The 14,262-nt window shown below is 37.6% G+C and overlaps 4 protein-coding genes across 6 annotated transcripts; 2 read left to right on the top strand and 2 right to left on the bottom strand.

Annotated features, from left to right (window-relative positions):
* The first annotated feature begins 2,516 nt into the window (after positions 1 to 2,516).
* On the top strand, positions 2,517 to 6,267 carry LOC103451474 (delta(24)-sterol reductase). Of its 3 annotated transcripts, XM_070810676.1 has the most exons (5): positions 3,514 to 3,649; positions 3,748 to 3,818; positions 3,925 to 4,104; positions 4,222 to 5,489; positions 5,587 to 6,267. In XM_070810676.1, exons 4-5 carry the CDS (start codon positions 4,242 to 4,244, stop codon positions 6,043 to 6,045), a joined length of 1,707 nt encoding a protein of 568 aa, XP_070666777.1. In that variant the 5' UTR covers positions 3,514 to 3,649; positions 3,748 to 3,818; positions 3,925 to 4,104; positions 4,222 to 4,241; the 3' UTR covers positions 6,046 to 6,267. The 3 variants fall into 3 exon arrangements, with proteins under 3 accessions (XP_008389095.2, XP_017192642.2, XP_070666777.1); XM_008390873.4 differs by lacking the exons at positions 3,514 to 3,649; positions 3,748 to 3,818; positions 3,925 to 4,104 and adding an exon at positions 2,517 to 2,792; XM_017337153.3 differs by having other exon boundaries at positions 2,818 to 4,104.
* A 500-nt stretch (positions 6,268 to 6,767) lies between these two features.
* LOC103451472 (anamorsin homolog) lies at positions 6,768 to 9,767 on the top strand. Its single transcript, XM_029090923.2, has 8 exons — positions 6,768 to 6,948; positions 7,405 to 7,522; positions 7,883 to 8,049; positions 8,127 to 8,225; positions 8,773 to 8,929; positions 9,053 to 9,186; positions 9,282 to 9,356; positions 9,442 to 9,767. The coding sequence occupies exons 1-8, from the start codon at positions 6,946 to 6,948 to the stop codon at positions 9,478 to 9,480; spliced, it is 792 nt and encodes a 263-aa protein (XP_028946756.1). The 5' UTR covers positions 6,768 to 6,945; the 3' UTR covers positions 9,481 to 9,767.
* Positions 9,768 to 9,897: 130 nt separating this feature from the next.
* On the bottom strand, positions 9,898 to 10,975 carry LOC103451473 (protein COFACTOR ASSEMBLY OF COMPLEX C SUBUNIT B CCB3, chloroplastic). Its single transcript, XM_008390871.4, has 3 exons — positions 10,894 to 10,975; positions 10,750 to 10,799; positions 9,898 to 10,503 (listed from the first exon to the last, which is right to left on the bottom strand). Exons 1-3 carry the CDS (start codon positions 10,934 to 10,936, stop codon positions 9,979 to 9,981), a joined length of 618 nt encoding a protein of 205 aa, XP_008389093.2. The 5' UTR covers positions 10,937 to 10,975; the 3' UTR covers positions 9,898 to 9,978.
* A 24-nt stretch (positions 10,976 to 10,999) lies between these two features.
* Positions 11,000 to 14,258, bottom strand: LOC103451471 (protein S-acyltransferase 11-like). The gene is made up of 5 exons (XM_029090922.2): positions 13,762 to 14,258; positions 13,015 to 13,237; positions 12,414 to 12,712; positions 11,728 to 12,224; positions 11,000 to 11,110 (listed from the first exon to the last, which is right to left on the bottom strand). The coding sequence occupies exons 1-5, from the start codon at positions 13,834 to 13,836 to the stop codon at positions 11,101 to 11,103; spliced, it is 1,104 nt and encodes a 367-aa protein (XP_028946755.1). The 5' UTR covers positions 13,837 to 14,258; the 3' UTR covers positions 11,000 to 11,100.
* Positions 14,259 to 14,262: the final 4 nt, after the last annotated feature.

Here is a 14,262-nt window from a genome sequence, read left to right as displayed (position 1 = left end):
TTTTTAAAATAGTTGAAAGCGTTTTTGATGAAAATGCTTTTAGAACAATCTTTAGTAAAAATGCAAGTAAATTCTGAAGAAAAAAAAAACACTTTAATGCTTCATGCAAGAAACAAGTAAATGTGCATCTTGCAGGAAGCACTTTAAACGCTTTTGAAACTTAAAAACATTTTTTTTAAAAGTAGTTTCAAACATGCCCTTATTTGTATCGGTGGTTCTAGTTCTGCTATAAATGTAATATAATTTGATATGATCTCTTATCATTGCTCGATAAGTCTTGCTTGTGAAAGTATTGGGTGTGGCTTCATCGGTGCAAGTGTTTTAGCTATTTAAATATTTTATTTTCAATCTCATTAATTTGTATTATTTATTCATTGCTACATGATAATGAAAAATTTTCCGAATATATTACAAAAAAATATTTGTTGCATGTAAAAGGGAATATACCTCTCACGTGTGTGCATCATTTGATCCAAAGGCTGTAAAACGAATAATAAATAGGAGCACGATCCAAACATTGCATATGAAAAGAGAAGGATATCAGCTACTACATTTTAACGTACCTTTTGTACAAGGCCAAGGGATCATGGATATCACGATTCACGGATCGCCATGTTTTCTTATAAAAAGTACCCGTTATTTTTAAATCTCAAAAAACAGTTTTTTTTTTAATGACTTACTTATAAATGAAGATTCAATGGTAAATGACGGATTACAAGGTTTCCTTCAAATTAAAAAGTGGAGGTTTTGCGTTCGAAACCCACTGTTAGTGTGGATGCCAGACTTGTGGTCAGGGGAAGGCTGAAATACTTTTGTGAGTCTTATCGGCCTTTGAGACTTGGAAAATGATGGATAACCGTAGATTACCACCCGTTGTTCTCATTTTTTTAAAAATGGCTTACTTATAACAATTTTTTTGGTCAAAGATAAGGTAAAATCTGTCCATTTTTTTCTCTAAAAAAAATGTTCTTTGCTTACTATTAATATTATCACTCTCCGAGAACAAATAAATAGCCAAGCCATATAAAAATGCGTTATACAATTTGTTTTTTTATTTATTGTGTTTTATAAATTTTAAGTGCATAATAAAATTTCAAAAATGTTGGGTCACACGTGTAACAGCATTTGTCGGGTATTTAAAATGTGAACTACATGATTTATGTTCATTCATTTTATCATGCGGTTAGAAGTGGAAGCGTGAAATTCGTTAGAAAATTGGAAAGAAAAAATAATATTTAAAAAAAGAGGGGGCATAGCACGGCATGGGGGAGTGGCACATGGTCGGTGGGCTTGAATCCAAAACATGACAGCCAGCCAATCTTTAATGGCTTAGTTGGTGGAGATTTCCATCCGAGATCATCATCAACAATACTAATTAAAGTTTAGCTATTGTAGGTGTTTAATTGACTTAAATATTAATTTATAGCTCGTTAAAAAGTGTATTTAAAATAGAGTAATACTATATAGATTAAATTTAAAAATTAAATAATGTATCATTAATAATAAATAAGCACGTTAATTAATATATATATATATATATATAATTTTTTTTAGTATGTTGATATTTTTACATTAAGAGGAGGATGAGTTCAGCGAAGCCACACAATGGGCAACCTAATTTGGTATTGAATTCGCCATCCAAGAGATTCGAACCTAAGACCTCTCACTTCCAAGTGAAGAGGAATATCACCAGACCGTGGCACTGAGTGTAATCAACATTTAAGTAAATACAATTATCAACTTTCATATTATTTAGTTTAGGGATCCTTAGCGTTATCCTTTAAAATAATTGAAACCATTTATTGTGGAAATATTTAAAAAATTAAATCTTAATAAAAATGTAAATATTTTTTAGAATTAACGTATTTTTTTTAACAATATCAGTTATTTTAAGTTAAAATATTTTAATATCATATTTCCTATACTTAACAACTAGAGTTCTTTTTCCTCTGTTGAAGCGCATATAGTTTTTAGTTGAAGCGCATATAGTTTTTAGTGTTTAGCAAAAAATTAACTCTCTCATTCTATCTAAGTTGAGTTATCACCGTTTACAAATAAAAAATAAAAAAAAGAAATTTTAACTAAATATTCCTGATACTGTTCACTTTTAATGAAAATGATATTTTTACTCTAAAAAGTTACTCCTGATACTATTAATTTACAATACATTTTTGTTTTTTGATGAAAACTTAAAGTTTTCAAATCATTTTTAATTAGTTTTCTAATTAAAAAATTAGTCATTTAACTAGCTTATTTAAGCTTAATTTATTTTATAAATAATAAAAAAAAATCTTTTAACTAAGTTATTCAATGCGAATAAGAATCATCTTCGGATTCTCTTTGTAAGGATTCTAAAAATTCTCAAATCGTATCCGTTCATTGTATATTGTGCAGTCAGTTTTCATCAAATATTATTCATATTTAATTTTAAATAAAAATATTTAAATTAATTTTTTAACGTATGATGTACGAGGAACAACGAAGATGAATTGAAAATTTTCGGGATTCTTAAAAGAGAATTTAGAGAGTATCCTAATCCGTTCAATGCCTCGGGGAACATGGGGCTTGACTGGAGATGTCTCGGGCTCTTCAATGTTTTGTCCTCTCCACTTCACTTTCTTTACATTTTTATAAACTTTTATTGTTTCAGCAAATAATTTTTAAAATAAATAAATGCATTGGGCCGCACACACGTAGTGTCACTCTGTCACTCGCTCTGGTGCTTCGGGATTTTGCCCTTAAAAATCGGTTCCTCTACGGTTCCGACATTGCAAGTGGTTCGGCACCTTCAGGTACTCTCTCTCTCTCTCTCTCTCTCTCTCTCTCACTCTCGTGTTTTGATTACTGCTAGATTTTAGCCGCTTCGTTACAGTTTGAAATTTTACGACTTTTTGTTTAAAGGTGGTTTCTTTTTATGTTTGGGGGTTGACTGTGGGGTGTGTTTTTGTGCTGAGATCTGTTTGTTTCCTGAGAAAACGAGAGAAAATGGAGCTTTGACAATGTGGTTTGAGTCTTTCTGTAGTCTCCATTGGAGGTTGTTGGACTTTGTTGAGTGTAATGAGGTCACAGCTTCTCGGGTTTAAAACCTCACCCTCTCTTCCCCTTACTCTAGTTTAAAGTAGTGATATCGCTTGTAATAAAGAAATTATTTGGAAAGAGAAGTAGATCTTGATATTCAAATTAAAGGTCTTTCTGGGGAGACGGTATAGTGACATTCCTCTCCACTTATAGGTGCGAGGTCTCGCATTAACTAATGGATCTCGTAGAAATCGGATAATGTTCTCATTTGTGTTTTGAAACTGATTTCACTATCTCTAGTTATTATTTAAGATTTAGTTTTGGCAAATCAATTTTCTTGTCAAGCATGTGATAAACATAAACTGCACTTGAATGCGTGGTTACACCGATGCTGTTTGTCCGATCTGATGCACATTGTATCTGAAGTTGTGTTTTTTATTTTTCGATGTATGTTTACAGCAACTAATAATCGTTGAGGTTGTAAATTTGTAACAGTCGTTTAGAAAAAGAAAAGCCTTCAGATGATATGAAGGAAGAGCTTTTTTTTTTCTTCAGCTTTGTTGGGCTGTAATTCTTGTTTGCGTGTAATCATTGAGGTTGAAGTAAAATGCTTTCGTGTTTTCCAACTCTAGTAACTTCTAAATCTGACAACTCATCATATGCAAATTGCGCTAACTTTTATGTGGAAACAAAATCTATTCTGGAACTCTAATTGTATGTCCTTATCAGTTGTTTACTTGTCACACTCGATTTTCCAACTATAGCTATAGTAATCTGTAAAAGGAAAGTTTGCATGCCTGGTAAGATTCTGAAAAAATTGAGAATTATAAATTTGTAACGCATATTACTTGCGGAACAATCAAATTTTGGTACTAATCCTAGCTTAATTGTATTCCTTTTTGGTAGGCGATGGACAGGATCTTTGTTGTATCCATGTATTGGTTGTAGTTGATTTTTCATGACATACTTCTCTTTCTCCTTCATTTGTTGGTTTATATGGTATTGTGGCATTCATTGACGTCACCAAGTCACGTTACTAGAATTTTGGGTTTGCTGCAATCGGCGTGAGGGTAATCTGTTTATAATGTATGTAACAGATAGTGCAATGTATAAAGAATGCCTAATCCCATGTAATATGGTATAAAAGTATATGCCATATTATCCCCATTGTGCTAACTAGCAATTATATTTTTCGTACAACAGAATAGGGTTCTGCTTTCAAGATGTCGGATCTTGGAACCCCACTGCGTCCAAAGAGGAAGACGGCCTTGGTGGACTTTCTTGTTCAATTCCGATGGATTGTTGTTATCTTTGTTGTTCTCCCCATCTCCTTCACTTTGTACTTTCTCACGTACCTCGGGGATGTAAGATCTGAGATGAAATCCTACAAGAGGCGTCAAAAGGAACATGATGAAAATGTTCAGAAGGTTGTAAAACGACTCAAAGACAGGAACCCATCAAAGGATGGGCTTGTTTGCACAGCACGAAAACCGTGGATAGCTGTTGGAATGAGGAATGTTGACTACAAGAGGGCTCGTCACTTTGAGGTTGATTTGTCTGCATTCAGAAATGTCCTTGAAATTGATCGAGAGAGAATGATTGCGAAAGTTGAGCCCTTAGTCAACATGGGGCAGATAACCAGGGTAACGGTTCCATTGAATCTTGCCCTTGCCGTGGTTGCTGAGTTTGATGATCTTACTGTTGGTGGTCTCATTAATGGCTATGGAATTGAAGGAAGCTCTCACATCTATGGACTGTTCTCTGATACTGTTGTGGCCTATGAGATTGTTCTTGCAGATGGCCGAGTTGTCAGAGCCACCAGGGATAATGAGTACTCTGATCTTTTCTATGCTATTCCATGGTCTCAGGGAACATTGGGGCTTCTTGTATCTGCTGAGATCAAGCTCATACCTATCAAGGAATACATGAGGCTGACATACAAACCTGTGGTAGGAAATCTGAAAGAGATTGCTCAGGCATACAGCGATTCTTTTGCCCCGAGAGATGGAGATCAGGACAACCCCGAAAAGGTTCCAGACTTTGTTGAAACCATGATTTATACTCCAACAGAAGCTGTGTGCATGACGGGAAGATATGCTTCAAAAGAAGAAGCGAAGAAGAAGGGCAATGTTATTAACGAAGTTGGGTGGTGGTTTAAACCCTGGTTCTACCAGCATGCCGAGAAAGCACTAAAGAAAGGGGAGTTTGTAGAATACATCCCGACAAGGGACTATTACCACAGGCACACCCGGAGTATTTATTGGGAGGGAAAGCTTATCCTTCCATTTGCTGATCAGTGGTGGTTCAGATTTTTGTTGGGCTGGATGATGCCACCCAAGATTTCCCTACTCAAGGCTACTCAAGGTGAAGCCATTAGAAACTATTACCACGACAATCACGTCATTCAAGACATGCTCGTTCCTCTTTTCAAGGTCGGGGATGCATTGGAATGGGTTCACCATGAGATGGAGGTAAACATGTCTTGTTTTACTTAAACTCGAAAGTCCATTTTGAATTTAATCATGTTCCATAATCCATTTTGTTGATCCTGTTTTGTTGATTCTATAGGTGTACCCCATCTGGCTCTGCCCTCACAGAATGTACAAGAATCCCATCAAGACAATGATATACACCGAACCAGGCTTTGAGCAACACCGTAGACAGGGAGACACGCAATACTCTCAGATGTACACAGATGTTGGTGTCTACTATGCACCGGGCCCGGTATTGAGGGGTGAGGTTTTTGATGGTTCAGAAGCAGTTCGCCGGATGGAGAATTGGCTGATTGAGAACCACGGGTTCCAGCCTCAGTATGCTGTGTCTGAGCTGAACGAGAAGAACTTCTGGAGGATGTTTGATGCGGGGCATTACGAGAACTGCAGGAGGAAGTATGGTGCTGTGGGAACTTTCATGAGTGTGTACTACAAGTCCAAGAAGGGAAGGAAGACCGAGAAAGAGGTGCAGGAAGCGGAGCAAGCCATCCTCGAGACTCCTATTGCCGAGGTTGATGAGTCAGTGGACTACTGATTTCGATTTTCTAGTTGCGGATTCTGTTAGGATTTCTTGCTTTCCTTCCTCCCTTGATTTGTGGTCAGTGTGATTTTAGTAGTTTTCTTTCATCTGATGCTGTTGTAGCTCTGATATTCTCTTCGAGTGTTGTCGTATGGATTACGAGACTTTGGATGTTTTTAGTGACCCAAGTTTTATGGTACGAAGTGCTGACTCAATTAATTTTTAAGCACAAAGAAACTCAACTGGTTTTGCAGATTTATTTGCCCAAACCTGGCTTTGCACTTGGATGAACGAACCATAAACAAATCCGGCCATAAACACGAGAAATCATTTCTGCGCTCTTTTTTTTCGTTTATCACATATTTTTTATTTCCGTTTTTAATTTTTTTTTTTTAAAGATCAGAAATCTACGTGTTGCGCATAAAAAGAAAAGAAATGCCTGCGCATTATTGACTTTGAATGCCTATACATTCATGCAACGAATACATTACCAATCATACATTTTTATTATATATATATATATATTATTTTTTTATTATTTACACTAAGAAAACGTTAATTATACATAAAATCAGAAGAAAAAAAAGCCCTAGACAATAAATAAATAAGAAAAAGCCGTAATTTTCCATATAATTGTAAACACGTGTCAAGGATCCAGAAGGCCCACGCGCGGCCAAGTGTGCCCGGCTCACGAATTGGTTTACACGTCATACTCCATACTCCATCGTCCACGTATTCCTTTTAAATACTTCCCACGCAGCGTACCAAGTTGCCAAATCGCCGAACGCAAGAGAGAAAAGGGAAGTCGGCAGCGAACAAATACAAGCACGAGGCATTGTTGGCTGGGCTGTAGAAGAATCGATACGCTGCGGTTTTTGCTTTTAGGGCTTGAAGATCTGTTCCTCCTTCGACGCCATGGTCAGTTTTCTCTGGTCTAAACCCTTTCAGATCTCAATTATCTTCCTTGTTCTGCAATTGCTTGCTTAGATCTTATTGCAATGCGTTTGTGTTTTCGATTTTTCATTTACTGCGATTTTTTTCCCTGCGATTCATGACCGTTTGGCTGCTCAGAAAACTGAAAGCGAAATTAAAAAACAAAAGAACTGAGTACTTTTAAGCTTTAGATATTAATCGACCTTTCCGACTCTTATTGCAATTTTTTATTTTGATTTTTTAATTTAAGAATGAAGAACCTGACTTTATTATTTGTCATTTTATCGATTTGATTTTGTGTTTGTTTCAGCTGTTATTAGTTCTTCAGCCTCAAAATTTCAAGAACTAAGCTTTTTTTCTCAGATTCATAGATGATTTTGTTCGTCGTATTATCTTAGCAGTTGATTTGCCCACTGAAATATGTTGACTTGGTTTCTGCAGGGATCTGTGCTGGCATTTACGGATGATGGAGTTCTACCGGTTGGTCTAGTTTTTGATGCATCAAGGGAGCTCGGGACCGAAAAGTGTGAACCTCAAATTGTCACTCTGTCTTCTTCAAGTAAGTTTCTTATTCGGTTTTGTGATTTAATGTAGTATTGTCTGTATTATTTTATTTACCTCACGCTTTTTCTCCGACAGTGCCTTTCAATATGTTTCCGTGGATTACAAAGCTGTTTTATAAACCATTGCTTGATTAAATCGCTACTTATGAACCAGATTCGTATTCGGTATTCTGATATTTCATATTGGGCAGTATTGTGTAGCATCCAATGGTCAATTGCTTAGTTTTTATGTTGGATCTACCGGTCTAGGATTAGCTATTTATTTTTAATTCTCACTAGTTTGTCATCTGCGTAGTTTACATAGTAGCCAAAAACTTAGTGTTCATCTCATTTTGTTTTGGTATATGACATGACAGATGAGCTGCCGGTGGGGCCTTCCACTGTCAATATTGTGTTTACTCTTTGTAGATCGATTGAATTTCCAAATGAGCAGTTGCTAGGGGAAATCTCAAGAGTCTTGAAGCCTGGTGGGACAGTTCTAATTTACAAGATATCTGATGCTTCTAAAGGGGAAACAGATAAGGTAATTAATGTTCACATGGTGACATTATAGATTTTGTTTTGGCATGAATGAGAAATCTGACTTGGGTTTTATTGCAGACCACCTCCGTTATTGAGCGCAAGTTACTATTGTCTGGTTTTCTAGAAGCAAAAGCTTTTCAAGTTAAATCAAGTTTACCATCTGAGTTATCTTTTGGGGTAAGTTTGTGTTACTACCATCCTAAAACTATGTTTCCCAATCCTCCCCCTTGCCTGTTAACTAAATAACACAAAACTTAGTTGAACTCACTTCGGCCTTAACTCCAACTGTTTGGAGTTGCTACATGGACCATTATCAGGGTCTAGTTAGGATCCTATGTGTGAAGTTTCTCCTGTCATTCAATCATGCTAGCATTATGTTCTCCATTTAATTTCTTGTAGGCGTGTCATTGAATCTCTTCTACCCACGTCATCAATCTCCCTGTATATGAATTGCCCAAGTCTTTTGCACTGGTGCACTGCTGTTTTTTTTTTTTTTGGTAGCACATGAGAATACCATTCAATGGACGTTTGTTATCTCTGATTTTGTTGGTTACTCTAGCATTTCATGATTTAACAAAAAGGAAAAGAATATCTTGGATTTTACTTGCTGATGGGATGCTTTTGATAAAATTTGTAATATGTATCCATGTTCATTTATCACGGGATATGCTTTGGCATAGCTAACATTAGTCGTTTGAGCTTTAATTTTGTTCTCTCTTTGTAGGTCAAGGCTAAAAAGCCTTCTTGGAAGATTGGTTCATCTTTTGCCTTAAAAAAGACCACAAAAACTTTACCAAAAATTCAGATCAATGATGATTCAGATCTCATTGATGAAGATAGTTTACTAACAGAAGAGGACTTAAAGAAACCCCAGCTGCTATGTAAGACATCATGGTTCAAAATTATGTTATTTTGAATTGTCTTCATTGTTTGTCGGCCTTATGAGATTCTTTTGGGGGTCAAATGTAATTTTTGTATATCTTTAAAACAATGTGCTTGTGCAGCAAGTGATTGCGAAGTTGGAAGCACAAGGAAAGCTTGTAAAAACTGCACATGTGGGAGAGCCGAAGAAGAGCAGAAAGTAGAGAAGTTAGGCTCCACTGTAGATTTGAGCAATTTCAAGTCGCAATGTGGCAGTGTATGTCCTCTAGTTTCTCATCCATCTGCTTTTTGATGTATTTTTATTGTTTGGTTCAGTTTTGTTTTCTTTGCTCTGAAAATTACGACCTGCAGTGTGGACTAGGGGATGCTTTTCGATGCGCTACATGTCCTTTTAAAGGTCTTCCTCCATTCAAACCCGGCGAGAAGGTGTTTTCTTGGATTCAAAATCAATCCCTTGCTCCCTCTCTCTTGCTATCTCTGCCTCTCGGGTTAACATTCATCTCTTTTCCAGGTATCATTGTCCGCGAACTTCCTTACAGCAGACATCTAGACTAGAACCGCCTTCTTCAAATACAACTGAATGGTATGTGGTGATGGTTTTCTTCGCTCCCTAGGCTACTGCTCTTCGGATATATGAATTTTGGGTTGCATCTCTGTGAACCAAAACGTAAATTCTGGTTCAAAATTTGATAGTGTGTTGTGGCCTTAGTTTGGTCCATTTTGTCATTATCGTTTTACTGGCATATCAGACTTGTTTCTTCGGTTTATGTTTGTTTCGACTTTTCAAAGCAACAGTGCTTATTACTTATTGTGTACCTGCTGCAACGCATTTGCTCATGCTTCTCGACAACTTTTCTTTCACATTTTGAATTTCCGCCATTTTCGACTCGGAGAGTCCATGAGTCCATGAGTAGACATTTTCGTCTCTCGACAGTCGGGCTATAAGAAACCACAAACACAGGCAACGTCGCAACGACGAAGTTTATTATTCACTCTTCCACAAAAAAATTACAGTTCTCATATATTGCACAAGACTAATCTCGTATGCTTAGCTGCTAAGCTGTTGAGAGAGGAGAACAAGAAGGCCCTGAGGACCTACCAATATCTCATTTAGGAAGCTAATCAATCCGAACCACACCACCGGCGTAACGTCCACACCGCCCAACGGCGGGATCACCTTTCTGGTTGCCACGAGAATCGGCTCCGTGGGAGCATAAGCCACCACATACGGGAACTTCCCAACCGGAAGTTTTGGGTACCAGGACATGACTATCCTTATTATGAAGAGAAACGAGAACAGCGAAAAAAATGGACCCAGAAACCCGATTGCTAGCTTTGCTGTTGCAGGGTCCAAATCTGCCAGCACCAAGTTGTGCATTAGATTTGAGACGTTCTGTGGCGTGCTCGGCGGACCGATGCGGAAAATGTTTGAAACTGCATCTATATCATCAGATGGCTTCAATGACAACAGAGCGGTAGGAGAAGCAGCTCCGACTTGGACCAAACAGAAGGAACATTGTGCAATTAGGAGTCCTTGCCTTGGCTGCCTTTCACTTCTTGTCTTGAAGCTTTCCTGACAAGATGGAAAAGAGTTCGTTGAAATCATATGAATAGAGTTTGAACATGGCCGATGTTAGAGGGGAAGCGATTTCCGCACACCCTTCTTTTTCTTCTCCAGCACACTGCTCTTGCCTTTGAATTCAATTTGCAACGAAACACAAGCGTGCATGAAGAGAAAACGGGTGTGCAGAAGTTATTCGCTTCAAGAAAGTTGGCCAAGTTCAAATTTGCAATGGAAAAACAGAGCTGGGGTACTCACAATAGGATTGAGATTTCCAAGCTTGGATATCCTTCTCGTGGAGGGCCATCCTACAACAAATTGGAAATCAAGAACACAAAACAATGAAATCTTACAGAAAGCTACTCCGAAACAGGAAGAACGAAAACCAGTTTTAATTGGTACCTTTAATCTGGACGTGGTTGAGAAGATAAGAACAGGTAGCCATCGGAGAGACTAACGGAGAGAGAGAGAGAGAGAGAGAGAGAGAGAGAGAGAGAGAGAGAGAGAGGAGGAGGAGGAGGAGAGGAGGTACTGAAATGTTATCCTTTAAACGAGAGGTGGGGAAGTCCACTTTTAAACATGTGACCGGCAACGGCTATTGTAGGTTTCTCACTGGTAACTGATTACATTTCCAACAATACATATATAAATTTTATATTTTCCGAACATTATCCAACCCATTTCTGCAATCTACATCTAACAGTAAATAAAATTAAACAAAAGTGTTTCATCTTCTCCAATTAATTTAAATTTATAATACAAATCATCCACAACTCGATAAACCCACAAGTGTTCCAACAGTCATCCCCCTACAAAAAAAGTCGAGTAATGTTATTCATATCATATTTTTGTACAACATTTTCGAATCACCTTAGGTGGCATCTAATGTGGGCAGCCACATCATTTGAAAAATTTGCAAAACCCAAGGAAATGAAGGAGAAAGACTCCTCGTATACCACAATCATCATTTAATTAACTAATTTTTCTTAATTATTAGTTTATTAAATAATGAATTAAATTTAAAAATCTGATTAATTCAAATGATGTGGCTATCAACATCAAATGTCACTTAAAATGGTATGAAAATATGATACAAAAACATAGTATGAATAGTATTACTCGGTGTATAAACCCCGTGAACCTTCAAAGTTTTGCTTACCATGAAAGTAAAATCAAGCCCCCCTCCTAAAAAATGAGTAATAGAAAAGGAAAAGGAAAATAGAGTAGTGCTTTTACTTCTTGTGTTTATGCGTCTTCTTTTGGAAACTTGGCAAAACTCTTGAGAGAGAGCAGAGGGAAAGATATCTTGACAAGGGATACGGGAATGCCAAGAAACGCACGAGGTTTTGGCAATCCTTCTCTCCAACTTCATCACTTCCCCGTGAACTTAAATGACTCAAATACGTCTTTCCCTCGTAAATAAAACTGAGCTGCTGCCACAGAAGTATGCCCAGCCCTATCTCCAACGAAACACTTGAAACAAACAGATATATTAGAATAAGCCCTCTAGGGGGTAAAAGGACAGCGGATCTTAGAAAACCATGTATAATCCCACGGATAGCTGTTGTAGCTGAATCACTGTCAACGGCATGTAAGTGGTCGTATGTTATGGATGGCCAGATATGATAACCCACATACATAGCCATGATAGAAATATAGAACATACTGGTGACAACTGATATGAGGAAGGCAATGAAGTGTCGGTGGTTAGACGCACCAACACAATTCCCAATCTGCATCAAAATCGTACGGCGACAATGCTATCAGTATGAGTGTTATGATCTCATATCCCAATCAACCAAGTCTTACTGATACCTAGAAGTCAAGTGATTAAAAGATAAAGCATTCAATAGACAGAAAGATATTCCGTAAAACAACCGACCAACATATTTTCGAACAGGGAAGAAGATGACGACGCTCACAAATGGGCAATGATGATCCATGTCCAATATACACATTCCACAGGACCGGCAATGATGAGTGCTAGGCGACTTTGGCTTTGAGCATTGGTGACAGAAGGTATAATTATCGAGGTCACCCTTCCCCACAGCTGGATAGCTTCCCCACACTCTGTATGGAGGTGTTCCAGCACACGCAAATGAAGCAGAACTGACTGTATAAACAGTGGCTACAGATAACATGAAGGTAATGATGGAGTGAAAAATTCCATGGAAATAGCTGATATCGAAAAGAACAGGGAACAGCGCCCACACTCCACCACCTGCAATTTTAGAAAACATGTCAACATGAAAAATAAAAGAAAAACAAAATCTATCTACTCGACCTGTAGAACACACAAAACAATGCAAATTTCGTAACACGCTCCTGAATCCCCAAAAAGAAGCTATTAACTCCCCCATTGCAGTTTCACATTTTGCAATTAAGTAAATTTTCTTGATCTTCTTTCATGGAAATATTTTGACCATTTCCCACACAGAAGATATTATACGAGGAATGTCAACAAAAGTGCAAGCAAAATGGAGAGAGATTCCAAAGCGAATGACACGAGGAACGAGTACATACACATCACAAATAGCATAAACATGAACAGGATACTGACTAAGCAGCGATCCCGCAAGCGCCTCAACCAAAAGTATTTGCATTCACGTTTCCCCGCATTGTGATTTGTTAAAGCTCCACACCAACCACACTTGAAAATTGGAGCATTTGATGGAAGAACAAGGCGTAATCCACAACCCCAACACGTGACGTCATAGTCATCCTTGATGGATTCTATAAAATGCTCCTACATGAAACCCACAAGTAAGCAACCAAGACAATAAAATTCAAACTTGCACAACCAGTAAGATCCATGTGGAAACCGAATCCATTATTAGGTTCTGTGTTTTATGGAAACCGAATAATCTAGCACAACTTATTTCTTGCAACATGAATGCCAATCATTCAAAAGCAAAAGCAAATTTAACAAATGAATATTCACAGAAAAAGCACTTTTACCAAATAATCAGGCAAGAATTGTTATTGTACTCGGTCTAAAAACAACCAAAACAAAAGTTAAAAGAAATAAACAGATCGATAAGCTTAAGCGCTTCCAGCTTCCGATTACCATTTAGCTTTTGGAAAAAGAGGAAAATCAATAAATATGAAGAACGGGGACAGAAAAATGCAAAAGAAACTACAAGGAAAAAAAAAGGACGAATTTATTTACAAAAAAATCTGATTAAGTTTTGCCCACGACAGAAGAAGAAAATTGCTAAATTACAAAAGAAGAAGAACAGAACGCGAGGGGAGACGGGAGAAGAGTTTGACCTTGGGCAAGTCGGCCATGGTTGGAATTACCGTTGGAGCAGCAGCTTCAGAGGATACAGAGATTGAAAATGCCATGTAACTGCAGCTGAACCGGAATCGAATCCCAATTCTGCAATCTCAAGGGCTCCTCCTCCATTTCACAATTCACAGACCGACAAATATTTGATCGATTGATTGGAGAATGTTTAGTGCCATTTCGAAGGAAGACACTCGCTGGAAACTTCATCATTTTCTTGTCGCGTTTGACCGGGTCCAACATCCAAACCGGCCGGCCGAACCCCCAATCACCCGCTTTGGACTCCCAGTTTTTCCTTTTTGGGTAAGATTTTGAAATTTGGGCTCTAGTTTTGAACTTGGGTAGCGCCAATTGTCGGGCCTAAATCATGTCCACCCAACTTATTTGGGTAGGTGATTTTCTCTCTGCAGAATCATCTTACATCGAAGAAAAAAAACATATTTTGAAGTGACTAAAAGTGTCCCTTCGAGAGTGCCCAGATAAAA

This window comes from Malus domestica, chromosome 13, assembly GCF_042453785.1.
Source record: "Malus domestica chromosome 13, GDT2T_hap1".
Classification (NCBI taxonomy): domain Eukaryota; kingdom Viridiplantae; phylum Streptophyta; class Magnoliopsida; order Rosales; family Rosaceae; genus Malus; species Malus domestica.
This window is presented reverse-complemented; position numbering and strand designations above follow the sequence as displayed.